Source organism: Perna viridis, chromosome 3 (genome assembly GCF_037379345.1).
Source record: "Perna viridis isolate PV_CMFRI_1.1 ecotype Kerala chromosome 3, ASM3737934v1, whole genome shotgun sequence".
Classification (NCBI taxonomy): Eukaryota; Metazoa; Mollusca; class Bivalvia; order Mytilida; family Mytilidae; genus Perna; species Perna viridis.
This window is the reverse complement of record NC_142447.1, coordinates 1,216,282-1,237,519: the sequence shown is the minus strand read 5'-3', so window position 1 is coordinate 1,237,519 and position 21,238 is coordinate 1,216,282. Positions and strand designations below refer to the sequence as shown.

The 21,238-nt window shown below is 33.6% G+C and overlaps 1 protein-coding gene across 1 annotated transcript; it reads left to right on the top strand.

Moving 5' to 3' along the window:
• The first annotated feature begins 1,263 nt into the window (after nucleotides 1-1,263).
• Nucleotides 1,264-13,307, top strand: LOC148620582 (temptin-like). The gene is made up of 4 exons (XM_088574259.1): nucleotides 1,264-1,411; nucleotides 5,746-5,937; nucleotides 12,549-12,702; nucleotides 13,182-13,307. The coding sequence occupies exons 1-4, from the start codon at nucleotides 1,400-1,402 to the stop codon at nucleotides 13,283-13,285; spliced, it is 462 nt and encodes a 153-aa protein (XP_088430385.1). The 5' UTR covers nucleotides 1,264-1,399; the 3' UTR covers nucleotides 13,286-13,307.
• The last annotated feature ends 7,931 nt before the right edge of the window (nucleotides 13,308-21,238 follow it).

Sequence of the window (21,238 nt, the reverse complement as noted above, 5' to 3'; positions counted from 1 at the left end):
CGGTATGCTTCCATATTTGATAATAAAAGGTTCGTCCCTCACTACGGCTAATGTACCATGCGCATCGATGTGTTTCCATCTGCGTTAGTCAAGGGTTTCCCATCTCTTCAAAGAAATAGAACCGTAACCATTGTTTTGAGTACCATTGAATTCACACTGCAACATATGTTTAAATTTAAAAAAAAAACAAACGTGTGATTAAGACATGTGTTTAGAGCCAACATGGTAAAGATATATAAGCTGTATAAGAAATATAGCCATAGATGTCACGGCCGTACGAGTTCGAGTCCCGCGGAGGTAACGACCAAAACTTTGCATCACAAATTTGACAGTTCTAACATCGTTGGGAATTTTCAAACCCTTTTATAAGTTTACGTTGTTTTTCATGGTGGTCCTATACAGATGAAAAACATGAAAACATATATATTATGTATTTTCGAATCATAAGAAAGACATATGTCTCATTGTTTTCTTTTTTATGTATTTTTAAAACATGTAAAAAAGATGTCTCCATTGTTACTGTCGGTAAGCAATACTTGTACAAAGAAATGTCGAGTCGTTGTTAGTGGTTGAAACTCTCGCTATTAGCACATTATTATTTCATAAAACCAATAGATTCAATATCTGTCACCCTACAAGTTGCGTTCACCCATAATCTGATGGAACCACGTAAGAAAAAAGCTTTCCAGACCAACTCTAGCTTTAGTGAAAGTTGAAATTTGATTCGGAGTTCAATTCAATTAGAACTCAAATCCAATCTGAACTCAATATGATATATAGTCGAACACTACATGAATCTGATTAAAATACGCGATTTATTGAGAGTAGCGTATTAAATAAGATCGAACTATCCACACTCGTTTACATAACTATAATATATCGTACGGATTTTCACTTTTTTACCTGTCTGTTATACATTAGGAATTTTACTGGCATTTTAAAACACGACTTGGGTATTTTTTTAGTTCTGAGTCTTAAAAAATCCTCTGCTTTTATACAAACAGTTTTATATGAAATTGATTGCATGTTGCTTTTTATAAATATATATCACAAATTTCGCAAAACGGGAAAACACACGAGCGCGCACACACATTCGCTGTTCTTAATGAACTATTTACCTAAAGAGTATCAGAAGAACCACTGTTTTATATGTAAATGATTGGCAAGTCATTTTTTCCCACGAATTTACGATCAGCCAGCCATTTTTGCACGGTTTATGTACACTGCGAGTAAATCATATCCGAGACGAAAGGTCAGGAGTGTACATCTTACCTCGTTCTTTCACGAATTAATGGAGATCATTTTTTTGTCATGTCATTCACTTTGACAAATGTGTTGTTCATAATATCACTATAGGTCTTTCCATTTATTATTCTTTAACAGGGAGACAAACGGAAAAATGAAGACTCTGGTAAAGTTACATTTAACTGTCTGTTTTTATTTTATTTTCATTCTTGATTAATATTTAAACATTTCGATCAGCGCAGATCTAGGATTTTAGGTTATGATGGCGTAAATAGAATGACGAGCAAAGAGAAGGTAGAATATGTAAAAATCAAGATTTCATGCAAAAAAGAAATAATTTCTCAAGTTTAGGGCGGTGTACGCCAGGTATGTCTTTCCTCGGATCCGCGCCTGCATTTTTATTAGATTTCTTGCTTAACTTTAAGACTTCATAAGGAGTTTACATATTAATGCAACGTTTACACGTATAGTCCTTTTCGTGTTTTAACTGAGGGTAGTTGATGAGCATGCTTGACACACACTTCCATGCTTAGGGTAGAACTAAGAATACTCATCGACTGCCCCGCAGTTTAAATAAATACTATTATAGTTACCCACAATTTACTCCAAAAAATTCCGAAAGAGTTTAATCCGAGATTAGTATCTACTTGACTATTTAATCCAAGATGAGTATCTACTTGATTATTTAATCCGAGATGAGTATCTACTTGACTATTTAATCCGAGTGAGTATCTACTTGACTATTTTATCCGGGATGAGTATCTACTTGATTATTTAATCCGAGATGAGTATCTACTTAAATATTTAATCCGAGATGAGTATCTACTTGATTATTTAATCCGAGATGAGTATCTACTTGATTATTTAATCCGAGATGAGTATCTACTTAACTATGTTGAAATCTGAAACGTGCACATAATATGACATACGATCAAACATAAAGTTAAAAAAAAAGAATCATGAACAAAACCTGAGAATTTTGACTATAATCGTCACTAATATTTAATAATAAATAAAAGTCAATGGAGGAGAGGGCTCAGGAGAATTTAAAATGCTTCTGTTGATTTTTTTTGTATTTGTTTGTTTTTTTAATGAACATCTTCATGCGTTTTGAATTTAGATGACATGGAAGATTTCCCGTTAGACGTAATATATCGATGACCTGGGGATAATTATAAGACAATGTATACCATGTAAAATGCTAAGGGTTTTTTAATACCAATATTCACCCGTCGATTTCATATCAAGCTCTTAAAATGTGGAACCTTTTAAAACCTTTTAGCAACTTAAGTCTTCAATGGATGAATGTCGCGGATATTGTTGGCTGAAGATTTGGTACGTTATGTTTTTGTCGGGCTGCTGATGTTTAAGGGCACTTATGTGGGGCTGCTAATGTCGTTAATCCACTTTTATAAGGATGTTAATGTCGTTAGATCACTTTTGAGGGGCTACTGGTGTGGTTAGACCACTTTTGATGGGCTGCTGGTGTGGTTAGACAACTTTTTTCCGGGCTGGTGATGTGGTAAGACCACTTCTACCGTGCACTGAAGTGGTAAGACCACTCCTGATAGGCAGCTTATATCGCTTGACCACTTCTGTCAGGCTACCGATGTGGTCAGACCACCTTTGCCAAGTTACTACGGGGAAAACGATTCAATTCATGAGTTAATGTCTTAAGCATTAAACTTGTTTATATAAAAGAAGAATTTTGGAAGTTGAACCGGCTTAACACCACGGTGGATTTCATAATCAGGAGATATTGGTCATTAGTGTGTTTTGATTTGTGTCGTTATATTGCTTTTTAAGTTGAAGAATTGTCTTCGTTCTGTAACCGCTGTTGTTATTATTTTGGCCGGAGCCCTTTAGAGTACATAAAAGTGTGTTTACACTTGGTGACCTCTGAAGGTTTTTACTCTATTGGATTTATATTATACGCTTGTGCATTTGCTGCGTTTCAATATATCCGTTCTTAAGAATCTCGTGATTTAGTCACAAGACTTGATACTGATACACCGCGAGACAGTAAAATTAAAATCAAAGTACTCATGCACTGAATCAATTTATATCGATCTTTTGAATTTTTACGCTCAAATAGTGGTCAAATTGCAAAATATGGTATAAAAGGAAAGTTCGGGGATCGAATTCAAATGTATGCTAAGACAAGCTTATTGTTGTAAGTGGTTAATATCATGTTGAATTCTTTGATTTATTTTTAAATTAATCACTCTGATTACGAAGGACATTTAAAAAAAAAACCCGCACACACCAAAATTTACGATGCAGTGCACAAGTTTGCGTAATATTCAGGTTTGATGTCGGTTTACATGGAACACATTGATGAGTGAACACAAAATTCTCCGACATACTGCATATTTGAACTACAAGGTGTAATGCCACCATTTCATGCCCTCATTACTTTCCATGTTAAATTCAGCTATTTATAAGGCTCATAGCAAATTCACATGAGTACAGACGATACTGTAGGGGTTTCATTGTGATGGACACCCTTTATCTTAACTCTCATAAAAATTTCAACATACAGTCCTTGAGACGTTTAGGTTTCTCGCACGCACGATACCCAAACGCACGCTAAACGCTCACCAAACGCACGATAAACGAAAGCTCCTAGCCTGCGTTTACATGAACCTTCTATCATGCGTTTATCGTGCGTTTAAATGAAAGCAAAACGATGTGTAAACGCATGATAAACGATGCACGAACGCTAAAATGGGAAACGTGAACGTTTCATGGGATGTACCTTATGAGCTTTTAAGATAGAACTGTTAAGTGAAAGTAGCCAGATGCAGAAATCACTACTGTCGTTTTGAAATTCAGCCATATCAAGGGCATAGAATTTTTTTTCAGAATTATTTTACCCTACACTTAGAAAAGAAACTGAAGTGTTTAGACTACTGCTGATTAATTTAGCTTTTCAGATGACACTTAGTTTTTATACCTCTACTTAACTATAATTATAAGATGCAATATTAGGACTACTTCATGTCATTCCGAACTACTTTTTTATATGTGCAGGCGACTGGTTACCGGAACAGTGGTATTACACCACTAACTGCCAGTTGGCCTTCCCCAGTTTGTAAATTTTCAAGTCGAAATTCAATTTATCGACCGTCAGGTCGAAACCGTCTGTCAAAGAGTAATCAAGGGAACCAAGTTTCTAGCAGAAATTAAGAGCATGTTATACCACCCTTTTGTTTAAAGGTTGGCAAACCTGGCCCGCAAACTATAGCCTAGACAGGACATATAAGTCCCTGCCTGGAACCTCTTTGAGTATATAAGTTTCTTGATCGGAACCACTGCCCCATTTTTGTAAATACTTAGTCGATGGATCCGCCGGGCCTGAAATATCTGAAGACAGCTTTTCCATTTGGTACTTAGTATTCCTCTTTATATTTCATTTCTATGATCGATGACTAATAATAATCTCGTAGCGTTTTCATTTCTAGCGTCGATTATGCGTCCATAGGGATTTATATATTTAACTCCTTGGCGTCTATAACTAAAAATAATGCATTTGTAAGCAACTTAGTTTAATATATCGACAGTGAACGATTGGTTTATTCGGGCAGAATAGGTACTGATAAGAGGTTAGTTGTCAACTACTTTTAATAATCGTTTTCAATACAAACCAAATTAATCAGCATATTTAGTTCACAGTAAAAGTCGTTTATTGGGTTTGTTTATTGGCGTAAATAACATTTAATTAAATATGATGTATTAGAAATACCTAAAAAGTGGACCAAACTATCTGCATTTAAACCTTAATGAGGTATGCCAATGGGACTATTGCCCTGTGGTAGTGCAATATAATTGCAGATGCTAACAGGTTTTACAAATCTAAAGGCTCTAGCAACTGCTATATCAATTCTGAATTTAATCTAAATTGATCAAAAGAACTGATTAACGGTACGTTTCTGATTTTTTCTATGGACCCAAGTTCCCATACACTTGGGTGTCAATAGACAATAATGTTTAACAGTACATGATACGTCATCATGCCAACAGCTCTGGAGAGGACAACATTGTTACAACTGCTGCTTGAGTTAATAAATGAGGCAATAATTTATGTCAAATAAAATGTTCATGTTGCAGAACAGGCAGACTTTTGCATAAAATACTGGTTATTATGGGGGCTCCCAATCTCATTTGGTATCATAGATTGTGTTTACCCCTATTTCAGATTTGTTAAAGGGAACCAAGGTTATAGCGGTAATCAAAATAATGTTATCCAGGGACAAAGACCAGACATGGAAAACAGACACATACAACAAAGAACATAAAGCAACTGAAATTATACATACAAAGTAACAAAAGCAAATGAGCAACTCGAACTCCACTAAAAACTGGGAGCATGGACCAGGTACACCGGTAGGGTAAGCGTCATCTGCTTTTAAAGTAAGTCCACTGCTTTCTAACATTAAACTACGAATGTTAGAAATTAATATTCTACATCATTTACATGTATTACACTTTCATTTTCAGTGGACTTTGGCGGTTTGTTTGTTTTTTAGCTTTATATCCGTTGCATTGTGTTACCCCGGTTTCGCATCGAAAATTCCGAATGGATACATCGTCCCTTGTCCGCAAGGATGTCAATGTAATACACCATATTGGACAGCAGTTGGCCACTACCACAACAGTAGACACACACTTGCTAAAAATCCATTTGGAAAGGTAAGTAAAGTTACACATGATTTATACATGATATGCAATATTATTTAGGCTTCTGGAACAGGGTTATGTCGCTACAAGATCATCACTACAGAGGTTTTATGATATTCATAAAGAACCCGTGAATTGTTACGGTGTACCCATCTGCACCATGAGAACCGCTTTGTTCAGCGTGTCATAGTTTTCATTACCTCTACACCTGGTCCATGTTCCCCGTTGTTAGTTGAGTCGGAGTTTCTCGTTTACTTTTGCAGCTTTTTGTATGTTATTTTGGTTATTTTATGTTCTTTGTTTTCTATATCTTGTCTTTGTCTCTGGATTACATTCTTTTGATTTCCGCTAGAATATTGTTTCCCTTGATTACTCTCTCAAATTGACTTGAAATAATTTCAATATAACGCCTCCGCACTTGCGCAATCGTCGACTACCGTGTCAAAAAATTCGTCACATCCGTCAGAATATTTTTTTGGCAATTCGTAGCTCTGGTCTTACATTCTACATATATAGGACGTTGCATTGTATATAAAGAATACTCCATTGGTGTTCCAACCAAAAAGCTGTTCCTTCTTCTCCAGGCACCTGCATATAAAAATGTGATCATTGAAGCCCTTAAAAAAGGCGCACCTTTAAAGTAGCAATGAATGTCGAATTGGGTTATTTTAATAACTGAATATATGTATAGCTGTGGTTGGAACCTTAGTTTTTTTCCAGCGATCTCTGTTGTTCCTGGCAACTCAAAATTTCATACTATATTGTACTGTGCGGTAAATCAATCGTGATTGTAGATCTTTGTTTTGTGTTTAAAATGTAAGTTCAGTGTGATATGATGTATCTACCCTCACGGACCCATTCACAAAAAACGTTCTTCTATGTTCTTCTATAGACGTAGACCAGACTCCTTTTCGTCAACTTTCCTTTCATCAGTGGCAATATCCCTTCATCACCTATAGAATTTTCATATCATGCCAGAGCTTGACGTAACTACGCAAAATTTTTGTATCGCGCCAGACTTCTTACAATTAGGCTTCTGGAACAGGGTTATGTCGCTACTAGATTGAAGTCGTTACTGCAGAAGTTTCATGGTCGTCATCAAGAACTCGTAGATCGTTACAGTGTACGCATCTGCACCATGAAAACCGATTTGTCCAACGTGTTATAGCTTCCCTTTCTGCTTTCGTCTACCCTGGGGGCTTGACTTATTTATGAGCAAGTCGGCGATTGTTTCTAGAGAAGCAGAGGACGTTTATACTATTGGTGCACCTGGTCCATGCTCCCAGTTATTGGTGGAGTCCGAGTTGCTCATTTACTTTTCTTACTTTGTATCTGTTGTTTCGATCAGTTTGTGTTCTTTGTTGTGTCTGTCTGTTGGTTCCCTTGATTACTCTTTCAGCATCTGAGTGCTAGCAAATTTCCATGAACGAAAAACCTTTTTTTCAAAAGATTTTGCTATATATACTCGAAATCGTGGATAATATGTGGATTCTACGAACTCGAATGTGTCACCAAATATCGAGTACATAAACAAAATTCTTTACCCTTCTATTCCAAGAAACTGTCAAACTTGGGTCCCTTTAAACGTTAACCCTGCGTTACAAAATAGATGAGTTATTTAGCTACTCGTTTTTATCTATATTCACTAAAATTTAAAAGAAAAATCTCCGCAAAAAGAACACATCAATAACATAGTCTACTTCAATGCAATATTGAAATATCATTATTCTTAAAATAATATTACAAAACACATTAACACAAACACATAGAGTTGTAAATAATCAGTTCTTTCCAATGTCCAGAGTGGCATTCCCAGAATGACTGGGCTCCTGTGTCAAATTGTGTCCCACAGACACAAACAAACATATGAGCCATGATATCTTGAGGAAGGGCTTTTAAGATTTTTTACGCGCACGACTTTTTTCCATGGACCAGACGGACAAAAGTTAATGCAGTATTAAATTTTAATTTGATTTTTATTACATGTATTAGACATGTAGGTGAATTGGAGTCAAAAACAAGGACAACATATATTTATATATGTTACATGTATGAACAAGGGATTTCGAGGTTTTTAATGTACCTACCTAAACACACGGCTATATTATATATCTTTGGAAAGGTCTTTAACCGTACTTTCAGAATTGCTTGGTCGTAAAAATGGGAAGTGGTCACAATTTTTTTAAACTGCAAAAACAGCAAAAAATGAGTATTTCGAAAATCATATAACATTTAAATAAAAATGTTGTTAAAAAAACATATTTTAAAATTATATCAAAATTGTTTTTTTAATCAATTTTAATCTTAGCTTTATTCATTTTTAAATTTATGTGCAAAGAAAAATTGCGAATATTTGATGTTTTGGTCCATTCAAGTATCTATCCGTAGATCCGTACTGTGTCCTTGCGTCCGTCCGTCTGTCCATGCGTCAGTCATAACGTCTTGTGGCCTAGGTAACGCCTCCGTTACAGATTTACTTCAAACTTAAGTGAATGGTTTGTATCAAAAATATCTCCGACGTTTTTCACGTACATCGGTCAATGGGCAATATTTTATTTGGTTACATACATGTAAAGGATTGAATATACTAAAGTGTGTAAATGTTTGCCTGTTGGGTATTGTGAGCGTGCTCGCTAAATTTCTTTAAACTGTTCCCCTTTTAGTTAGACAAACATACAACTATGAATATCTTAATCGGAAGCTATACCAACGCAAGAAAAAAAAGTCGAGGGCCACTGGCAACTTCAGTATGCAGAATAAAGCATGTCGTGTAAGACGACAGGGGTCCATTAGGGGCCTGAGGGGCGTATTTTATTAGAGACAGAAAAGTAAGGCACAATGAGGATAATGAATGAAAATGAAAGTCATATATCTTTTTCACTCTTAATTAATTAGCAAAACTAATAATGCTTTAAGAAGTTAGAGGCTAATTATAAATGCCTATTCCTAAAATGTCTTCATTTTTTACCCGAGGTTGCTTTTATTGCTTTTTGATTATTTTAATTTTGATGATTGTCCAATGTAAGAGAACAGCTCATAAAAATGTTGTAGGCGGCATGCCAAAACACTTGAGGTATTTCGAGACATTCTTTTTACCTAATACAACCTCAAAAAGAGCAGCTCCAGTCTGCTATATGTCTTACACAGAAGTATGAAACTTCGTACGGCACAGTTGAGTTGTTTTCCTGAATATATTTGGTAAATAGGAGTGACTGCATATAAATCTGCATCTACCAACAGATATCAAAGACTCCCATTTCCCATTTTTTCCCTAATGATGAATCAAAACACGGCAGAGTATAAAAGCCACCAAACCGCAGAATGTGTAACTGAAAACAGACGCTCAAGTATGCACAGAAAATGGTCGACAAGCCTACTCACGTATACCAGCACGCCACTGATATTGTATTTCTTCTAGTTGAGCACATTACACAAAAGAATTTGCTGTCTGTCAATTGTAGGTAATTTACATGGTAGCTCAACAATAGTACGTGGTAAATTTCAAAAGAAGTACCAAGTAATGAGAGGTTTCGGCATGGAAAGGAAACATTCCAATAGCTCAGAAAAAGCCTAGTTGTTCTGAACAGTATCAGCTCTATGCTTTAGTTGCACCAGTATTAAGCGATGAAACTTCCTCGCCTACTGGCTGGGCTTTTATTCGACAACTGGTGATTTGATTGCGTTGCCAAGTATTTGATTTTTATAGCGGCTTACTTCCTCACAAACATGAAATGCGGCACTAACTATTGAGTAAAAAGAACCCTTTCCATCTACTGTTTCAGCATTCATGTCAAGTTTGACATCGTAGTAGCAGAAAACAGTGGGTATATAACAAGTACAAACATGCAAAGATTGTCAGCTACAATGTACAATCAAACCTCGTGATATGACGCAAGGAATCTGTAAAAGTAAAATTGCTCAATTACAAATTATGACCTTCGATATAGTGCAAATGCAAAGAGATGTCAATACAAAGTGTGACTAGAGCCTTTGTAAGCAATGACACAATGCATTCGGACAAACCTTCACTTTTTCCTACATATACAAAAGGAATTCAAATAAATGTTTCCTTTTCTACACTGACTGACGATTTATCATAAAAAAGTCGTGTAATAAACCCTGTGTATAAAGAAGGCAAAGTCTCTAAAGATTTCATCAGTGTCATTTTGTTCACAGTAGGATATTTATTGAAGAACAGTAATCCTAATTTTGCGTCTTAGAACTGAAGCTTCCAAATATTTTGGTTCCTTTTTCTGAAGTTTACGCAGACAATCGTAGTTTTACACATTCTTCTTTTTTAATTTTTGAACTAATAACTCTGATTGCCTAAGACAGTTGTGAAAATACTGCTTGATACAAAGTTTGACTTCCCCTGACCATGATTCACATCAACAACTATGTTGTCTCCGAAATATTTATAAAGAAATGAGTCGAAGTCTAAATGACGCGTATTTGAAAGAGTAATCAAGGGAACCAAGGTTATAGCGGTAATCAAAAGAATGCAATCCCGATGACAAAGACCAGACATGGAAAACAGACATACACAACAAAGAACATAAAGTAACCAAAACCATACATACAAAGTAACAAAAGCAAATGAGCAACTCGGACTCCACTTAAAACTGGGAGCATGGACCAGGTGCACCGGTAGAGTAAGCATTCTCTGCTTTTCTAGAATCACCCGCCGAATTGCTCATAAAAAGCCAAGCCCGGGGTACACGAAAGAGGAAAGGAAAACCATGAAACGTTGAACAAATCAGTTTTTATGGCGCAGATGGATACACCGTAACGATCCAAGAGTTCATGATGACGGCCATAAAATTTTTGTAGTGATTACTTCAATCTTGTAGCTCATAACCCTGCTCCAGAAGCCTATTTGTTAGAATTCTAGCGCGATACAAAAGTTTGCGTAGTCTCGTCAAGCTCTGGCATAACGTATGAGTTGTGATATGAATACTCCATACGCAGGTGCTGAAGGGATATTGCCACAGATGAAAGGAAAGTTGATAATTCTGAATGAAAAGTCATCACGTTTGTCGTAAAGTTTGGTCAATAGTTTTCCTTTACCATTGATTTCTAAGTGTAGGTCAAGATACGAGGCTGACTTTACAGTATCTGTAGTATCCTTTATCTCAAGTTTTTTGGGGTAGATGCGATGAATTAGGATTGTTTAAAGATAATACGTCATCTTTATAGCGGGAACTGAGATTGAAGGGTCTAGCTAAACGATATTCTCTCTTTCGGATCAGATCAGCTATAAAGTTAGCCTCATAAGAGTGAAGGAATAGGTCAGCAAGTAGAGGAGCACAATTTGTTCTCAATGGAATGCCGACCGTTTGATGAAAAAACGCGTCCACCACACTGGACAAATACGTTGTCGATTAAAAATTCCAGCATTTTGTAAACATCTTCTGTATATTTGGAAGATGATATGGAATTATTTCTTACAAAATATGATGAAACTCTACCAAGAACTATATATTTGTATCTAGGTGTACCATCTTTTTTGGAAAAACAACGATGTATAATGTTTTTAAGTCGGGATTTTAACTGAGTATGTGGAATAGAAGTATACAGTTTTGAAAAATCATCGGTTTTAATGCTATTATATTCTGAATAGCTTGTCTGTATGTAGAAAGCGATATTTGTATTTTTTCAGCAAAAGACCTTTTTTCCAGAACGAACAATTCAACACTTAAAAATTTGATAAGTCACGTGAATGGTACACGAACATGTAATCATTTGATTTTTTTGTCGATTCTGTATCACTCCAAACTTATGCTGTATTTTGAAATACAAAGGAATACGGTGGAGTTTCCGATCTTTTTGCATAAAATGCAAGACGACCAATTATTCAAGGTATCAGATATAATCAATTGGTTTGCACATGTACCAAAAGAAGTAGTTTTTCTTCGAGTAAGTTTTTTCACACTTTAAATGATAATGAAAAACTCGATTGAGATTGAATAGTAATCAAGGGAACCAAAATTCTAGCGGAAATCAAAAGAATGTAATCCAGGAACAAAGACCAGAATGAAAAACACACAATCACAACAAAGAATGTAATGTGCCGTTTACTTGTGTGAGTCTTGTTAAAACTTTTGTGATGCCTAATTTTGTTTGAAGGAATGTCATCGAATGGATCAAATTTAATAATCAACATTATATATACATCACCTTTCCTGCCTTAAAGCATCTATAAAAGTTGGGAATATTTTATCAGTTGATAAGCGGTTAGTTTCTGTTGTGTGACAGTTTGGCACATAATACAACGATGCCAATTTATTGGCTTTGTATACGTTTCATAGCAGGGTATGCATTCAACGGGACTGAAGCTCGCTCATGATACGCAAATATGTCTTTTTAAGGAATATTTCAATTTACACAATGAATAAAACGAGGTCGGGATAAACTCGAAAAACAATCCGGAAGACAGCTCCGCTGCTATTTGCATCACCAGAAGATGGTAAAATTTAAATTGAGTATTTCGGATAACTGATATCCTTCTTCAGCATAAAACTCATAAAACTACATCAGATATAGTTTGATGAGTTGTATGCTGAAGAAGGCTATCGGTTATCCAAAATATTCAATTTATATATATACTGCATTTTTTTATTTAGGATTTCCGGTTACACAGATTTCAATGGACTGCAGAGTTATGCCAAGCTGATTCCGATGGAGACGGCTATACAAACGGACAAGAATTAGGAGACCCACAATGCCAGTGGACTCCTGGTAATAGAATGGTACTGTCTACTCCAACTGGTCACCCAGGTAATCCTGCATGTCTGATGTGACACTTTTGTCTCAGTAATCTCATACATGAGTCACTAAATTTTGGTCAATCATATTAATAATTGCTGTGTGATCATAAATTGGTATAAAGATTTAAGCGAGTTATAGAAAATCAGAAGAGTTGAGCATGGATGGTCATTACATGAATATAATATTCAAATTTTAATTTGAAATGCGGGAGGATAAAAAAACAAGTAATTTATTTGTTATCTCTATGGCATAAACCTTAACTATTGTAAGATGAAAGGCACAACTGCATGACCCTTTCTAGGCTGCCTCGTTTTTTTTACCTACTTGTAGAATTTGACGAAAGAAGAAATTTCCGTGTACATAACTCGTTTCGGCCTTAACAACAAACACGGTGACTTCATTCGTTTACAATTTGCCTTTTACATGTAGTAGTGCTATGCTACTTCAGGATGTCTGCCACGATTCTAAATCTGGAACTTTATTTGCAGGTATCTGTGAACCAGTGGGTGATATTAGGTGTCAACATTCTCAGTTTACATGTGGATGTTTAATAAACCAAAGATGCAATATACAATTAAATTTTAAAAACTAATTTGTTGTTAATAGCACCCAAACCAGTGGTGTTTGTCTTTAATGCTGTCCCATCTGGACAATGTACATGTAGCTATACAAAATCGCATTGATGTTTTGTGTACGAACTCTATATTTTGTCTGCAGGTTGAGGCAGATGTCATGGCCGTAGCCAGAGGGGTGTCATGGGTTCAATTGCACGTTCTTTTTGCTTAAAATTTTTAAATTCCTAGAGAAAATCAGCTAAAATTGGATGTACATCCCTTTGAAAGATTGAACTGTATACAAGTGCACACCCTTTCAAAATTTCTGGCTACGGCCGTGGATACATCACTAAATACATGGAAAGAATACATGTAGATATTGTCGATACTGGTTGATGCCATTTGGTTCCAAATGCCCATAGATATATAAAGCACTAAAAATGTTTGGAAAAATATAAATAGTTTTGACAAGAAATTGAGAAAATATGGTTAATTTGCAACAAATATTGAGTTTCAGTCCATTTTAATTACATAGCAGGACCTAACTGATTATCTCTGCAAAAAGCGGCAGAGGTGGCTATAGAAAAAGAACGGACATGGTGTGCTAATTTTAAGCTGAAAATGCGCTTTTGCATCTGGTCTATACTCCTAGTTTATAGTTTAGTCCGAGTTGCTCATTTACATTTGCTACTTTGTATTTTTTTTTGGTTACTTTAATATGTTCTTTGTTGTGTATGTCAGTTTTCTATATCTGGTTTTTGTCCCTGGATTACATTCTTTTGATTTCCGCTAGAATCTTGGTTCCCTTGTCACTCTTTTGGAAAAGATTACATAACAAAACAAGACCAAAAAAATGAAACTGACCAGAAGGGGTATACCATAATGCATAATGCATAATGTATATACATGTATATACATGTAATTCCTACAGCTCATAGATACAGAAACTTCAGATAACAAAATATTTTAAAAACAAAAGGAAATGCCGAATCCATTGAGATAAAAAAGGTAGGACATTAATGGAACATCAAGTGATACATGTACCCAGCCATGTTATATTGACAAAAATGTTCAAAGTAGCCTAATTCGAAAACTACAACTTGGAGAAAAACTGAAAAATAAATTTAACTTGTGTTTGGTAGTATTTAACAACTGTGCAAAGTTTGAAAATAAATCATAGATCCATTATCAAGTTATCATCTAGAAACCGCCGGCGGACTACAGACGGACAGGCAACTTTTCGGAGGACATCACATATAACCTCATGTGGCAGGGTATAAAAATCAAAATCACAGATGCACAATGGCGTCATCTTATTATCATTGATAGAAAATATCATAAAAGGATTTAAAGAAAGGGAAGGTGCGCTGACTGACCAAAGAGGGGCTCACAATGTCACATTTCAGTCTTTTTCTTTCATTTAAACCATTTTTTTCCCAAAAAGGGAGGATGTGTGCTGAACAAGCTCACATGAAGAAGACCTATGCTTCAAACGGAGTTAAATATTAAATGTGGAAAGGTCTCACTAACCACTTTTATTGTTTCCATTACTTTACGGTCGTCCCAGATACCATGAACCACGCTTTATTAATTGGAATTATGAAGTTTCACTGTGAATTCCCAGGACAAATGACATATTAAAGTTGCATACAATTGCAGAGTTTGGAAAATAAGGCTTTCAAAATCATTACGCTAATGGTATGATGATTGTAGAAATTCTTCACAAAATTAATAAGAAATAATACAGAAAATCCACATTTTTACCTTTTCTGCTGACTTGGAAGCAAATTACTCACATATGTAAACAATATTTATACACTTTTGTAGTAAATTATAAATATGATTTTAAAGTTCACATTCTCAGCTTTGTTTGACTACTTTTGATCAGAATACACACAACTAGTGCAATTACAATGCACGAGTCAAGTTCAATGTGTTTTTGATACTACATAGGTGGCCATTTGACCTGTAAGTGGTTAATGAGACCAAGGTGGTCCTCCCTTAGGAGTCCACTGACACTACTAATATGCTTTCATGCACATATACATCATATACCCATTTTTATAAAATATCATAAAAAATCGCTTGAATAGTTTAGGAGAAAATGCCTTTAGGGGGTTTCAACATACAAAACTCTTAGGATAGATGATCTCCACTTGGAATCCTTTGACAACAACTATCATGAATTATATTACTTCATGCCCAACCCATCTACAAAATTTCATAAAAGTCACTTGAGTGTTTTCAGAGAAAATGGGCTACTACTTTAATTTACAGAACTTGAGAAGGTACTATTTGATATGTTGGGGTGGGAGAAAGAAGCATTTTGTCCTGCAGTTTATTTTACTGGTAGAAGTCAACTCTGACCCATTTTTTAATCATTGCTCATATCTGGTCCTGGATTTAAAAAAAGTATTCTTGACTTGGTGTTTTTTGTTGCAAATATATTCAATATTCAATGCTTCTAGAAAACAATTGAAACGCTTTTTAAATTTATCCTGTTAGGAAGATATTTTTTACAGGAAATTTTCTTTGCATCTAAACTAAATTTGACTTAACAATATCTTAAAAAGACAAAACTTTACAAACACTTTGAAGGCTATTTCTGGATGTAATGAGGTATAAATACTTGCAATAAAATCTCTGAATTGTTTTCTTTATATGAAACACCTGCTGCATCTTATATACATTTTGCCTAATTCTTCGACAGAGAAGTACTTAAGCATTAACAGATAAATGACATTCACAGAAATGTCTATCAAATAAAATTTATTGTTTATAATTGAGCAAAAACAACAGCAAGACATCAAATTCAATACTCATCAGTAACAAATACAAAAAAAAAACATTTCCATTGCATTTATAAAACATAGTATACAAATTTATATATCACTGAAAAAATTGGAACTTATGTTTTACATATGTTTCACATGTTTTACATATGATTCACATGTTTTACATATTTTATGACAACTATGAAAATCATGTGAAAAACTCGCAAATTATTTCATAAAAATCAATTAAATAAAAATCATATGGTATTCATTAATTTCCAAAAAAGGATTTCATATTTGAAAAAAAAGTTTGACTTTCATATGATTTTCAAAATCTTATGATTTCATTTATTTTTAAAAGCACAAAAACGTTTTTAACATACTGTTCCTTACAATATGCTTCCATATGTTTTAAAACATGAAAACATATATGACAATTTTTCCTGTGATATGTTTGTTGTAACTGTATCTACTTAAATGGAGGTTGGAAAAAGGCACATAATAAGCTAATCATTCCTAAATAGTCACTGTGTTAAAATAACAATAAATATGTGAGCCAATATCCAATTGAACTTCCAAGTGACAATTAGAGACCTTCTAAATATCATGCAGCATTAGAAAACTTCAGTTGTTTTTAATTTTTAAAATTGATTCATATGTCATAAAGTGGTGAGAAATAGACTCCTACTAATAAAACACTGAAAACTGAAAATATAATACTGTGTTCAACCAGAATAAAAGAAATAAGATTCAGACATGTGTCACAATCATATATTTGTCAGCACTTAAATATCTACAATATGTATATAAACACTAAGCAAGATTACTTAAAGTATAAGCTTATAATTGCAAATAGTCAAAATTAATACTACATGTAAGAGACTGTAAATGTAGAAATCAGGCAGATCCTGTAACATCGGTGGCACAGAGTCAATTTTATTCCACTTTTATTTTTCTTTATCTAAAGTATGTGATTCAGAATATATGTTCCCTAACAAATCAACTAAATTATGAACAGATCAAAGAGTTATTTCCCTTCATTTTAAATTGTGTTGTGCTTTCTACGTAATTTATTTCCTTCTTATTATTTAAGTGTCTCAGTAAGAATCAGGCAGTGGGTGAAACATGGTATGAAAAAACAACAAAACATTGAAAGTGTAATTTGTCCATTTGCAACATAAAAGATAAAATTTCCATATCACTTTGGTAAAAATTGAGTTATAATTTCATTGAAACGCACTGAAAATGAACATTTCAAGGTCAGATAACTCTTTCAAAAATCTCATTTTCTAAGATTTTATTGAAGAATTCTGAGCAAATCCAGTGATGCTAAGATCAAATAAGTTTGAACAGTATTAATTAAACCCTTTTCTGAGTTACAGATAACACAATGTATGTACTGTCCATGACATAAAGTGACTAACAGATGGAGTCGTGCAGCTACTAGACCAGATTTCACCATTTATGATGGAAGTACATACCAATTATGAAAAATTCTAAATTTTATATATCAGTAGAATTGGAATTGAAAATTGTATACATGTAACAGCTTATTTTGTGACCTAGTGAAAGTTATGAAATAAATAGCTAAAAAAATTAGTTCACTCAATTATGAAATTTATGATAGAGTATAACCACAGATTACCCTCTTTAAATAACGAGTTTACTTATTTACTTTCTTACTAAGTCACAAAAATTAAGAAGCAGCAAAATTGAACTGATGTCCTGAAATGCCAAGATAAGTGTCTGTGAAAATTATTTGGATTGCAGTAAACTTTAAATACAATTTAAAATGATTTATTATTCTCAGGGGTACCATTTTTTTTGTTTTTTGTTATTTCCTATTAAACTAAAAAGCATATTGCTAATACTGCATAATTTTTTACCCTACTGTTGCGTCTGGTCAACGTCCCATTTTTTAGCGGAGTCCGAGTTGCTCATTTACTTTTGTTACTTTGTATGTATGATTTTAGTTATTTTATGTTCTTTGTTGTGTTTGTCTGATTTCTATGTCTGGTATTTGTCCCTGGATTACATTCTTTTGATTTCCGTTAGAATCTTGATTCCCGTGATTACTCTTTTATGTAAATAGGAACTTACATTCAAATGTATAATGAAAATAAACATCTAAGTACTTCTCTGTCTAAGAAACAGGCAAAAAGTGTATAAGGTGTGGCACTTAAAAAAAAACAATGAAGATATTTTATTGCATTATCCAAGTATTTATACCTCATAATGTCCAGAAATAACCATCAAAGTGTTTTAAATGAAGTTTGCCTTTTTAAGATATTGATAGGTCAAATTTAGTTGAAATGCACTATGAAATATAAAGCTTCGCTGAGCACATGATACGATCAAAAATTTAAAAAGTATATTTTTTTGGGGTGTGGCTCTTTTGACCCCTTATAACTTGAAAATCATAAGAGATATCTAAAATCTGTATGCAAAATGCATTTTTATTTTTTTTAAGTTGATTTTTTTCCCAATAGTTGCCCTACTTTGACCCCCTATAACTTGAAATCGGTCAAGAACACATAAAAGCTACCGATATATTTGTTTACCATAATTTTTTGCAGTCATATAAATATGGCAGGAAATTTTTCATGCACGATTTCCCTATATATACAGTAGAAAATATCTACTTCGCAGATGCTTCTGGAAAAATCTAAATTGCTTTTCAGGAGTTCTCTAGATGTACTGAATTGATTTCAGGCATAGACTAAATTAAGAAAAATGCACCCATTGTCTGATTTTTACACAGAGTGGTATTTTTATAATAATGAAAAAACTAGTTTACAAGATTATACATCACAATCTAAAACCTTATTAAATATGACTTTTTTTCAAAAAAGTCTTAATCAATATTTTGATTGTCACTTCAAACATTATTGCACAATACTGCCTGGAACAAAAGGCAAACAAATAAAAATGCATGAGGATTAGTTATTATAATCGTGAAATATAAATACTGTGTTTATACCAGTATATTGAGATTGACAATACAAGGCAGTGCAGGAGAAATCTCCCCTGTCTCTTAATAATTTGAACATCTTAACAAAAGCAATATAAAACAAGCATTTTTATCAAATTCTGATTAAAGCCTAGTGTTTACATGAAAAATACTGAAAAGATATGTGTAAAAAGGCACTTACCGGTATAGAGGTATTAATTATTGTCTTATAATCTTGAAAGGATCAGCTCCAGGGGCAGATCCAGAAATTTATAAATGGTTGGGAGTGGGGTGGGGGGGAGGGTAAATCTAGAAAATATAAAGGGGAGTTTCAGTTAATTATTTGCTAATTTTTGCATTAACAAATTTTCCCACAAAATTCATCCCCTGAATCTGCCATTGTCTCCCCTGAATCTGCCGTTGTCTCCCCTGATACTAAATGTATTCAACATTAATAATAATGAAAATTACTTCAGAAGTTTTTTGGTAAAATATTGATAAAAATATCAAATTTATATATTACCAATATTGAGCCTCAATTTGAAGACAAAAACATACAAACTTAAGGGCAATCCTTAGAATTGTAAGGCACAAAATATTTTACAATATGGTATATGGCAGTAAATTACTGCTTTTTCACTCCAAAGAAACATGGACATTAAGTTTTGCTTTATTTTGGTCTCAGAGTTACTTCTATATGTTTATCTTAAATGAAATATAAAAAATATTCAAGTTATAAATTTTAGAAAGAAAAAAAAAATCAGTTTTTGCAAATGTTACCCGCTATACAGAAAAACATATATAACAATAAACTGGCAAGTTTTATCTATAAAAAATATTGATTTGTAGACCAACAATGAGACTAGAAATATACAGCAATAGTTTATATATATAAAATCCTCCTATAAAAATACATATGTGAAGTATAAATACCTGTTAAAGATCTATATGTAATCGCAAACTCATTGTCATCCACACAAATGTGGTATGTATGTTAAGGCTGTTTATAACATATATAGATAAAAAAACCAAACATTTCATGAATTATTTGTGCTACCTATATATATAGGCTTAAGGGCTGCCAAGGGCCTGAATCACTCATTTTCGATTAATTGGAAAAGCTAAATATCAGATTTTTAAGATAATATTTTCTTTGGATTTTCATATGCACTTTCTGAGTGGCTAACTCCAGGAAGCATCTGAGTGGCAACATTAAATTAAAGCCTTTGAAAAAGTCATTGCTGTTAACAATGTTCTGAAGTCTAAAACATTAGCTTCTGTAGTTTCAGAAGAGTTGAACTATAACAACTAATGCCACTGATGACTATCAACCAAGAAAAACAATAAGATTTTATTACAAGTATCATTTTTGCTAATTTTGGTTGATAAAGCAGTTGACAAATAGTTTGACAAAATATTAAAGGACAGAGAGAAAGCTGTTGCAGCCTTATATCCCAGCCTTATATCCTTATATCCCACTCAGGAAGAAGACAGAGACATAGTGATGGAATGAGCATACCAAAACCTTTGTTCTAAAAGAGTTTGTACAAGCACTGAGACAAGTACATTACCAATTATATGATTTTGATATTACAACATTTAATAACTCACATATAAATTTAAAGCTTATGTCATAATGGAAAAAAAAAACAACAACAAAACAAATGACTAACAAAATGTTTCATTACAATCTTCACAAAAAAAGAGTAATCACATATTTAGTTACAACCACAAAAATCATTAAAGCTTATACCATAATGAATGATCATCACAAACACAAAGATCAAATACATCACAACCACATGTATGAGGAAGGCACAAGCCTTAAATATGAGCCAAACAATTGGTAGAAATTGTCATAATGAAATTATTCCATTTAATGCTTTCAGACACAAATTGTACATCATGAATTTAGTTATACCTTATCAAAGTCTCATGAACTCTTAATGCATTGGTATGTTCATATACTTCATTAAGCCTCATTAATATATCTACTGGATTTTGATAAAACCTGACAGATTTTTTCCTTTGGTTCATTAAAAAAAATTTTGAATAATTTTTTTTCTTCAAAATTTCAACTATTTTCTATACAAAAAGAGCTCACTTTGCACACAAATAACTGAACTTGGACAATACTGAAAAAAACATGAAAACAACAAAAAACAATTTAAGGCACTTTAAGCCACATAAAAATACCTTTTAACAAACTATCTTCCATCATGTGCTAAGGTTGCACTGTCATTAGAATATAAAAGTAATCTATTAAA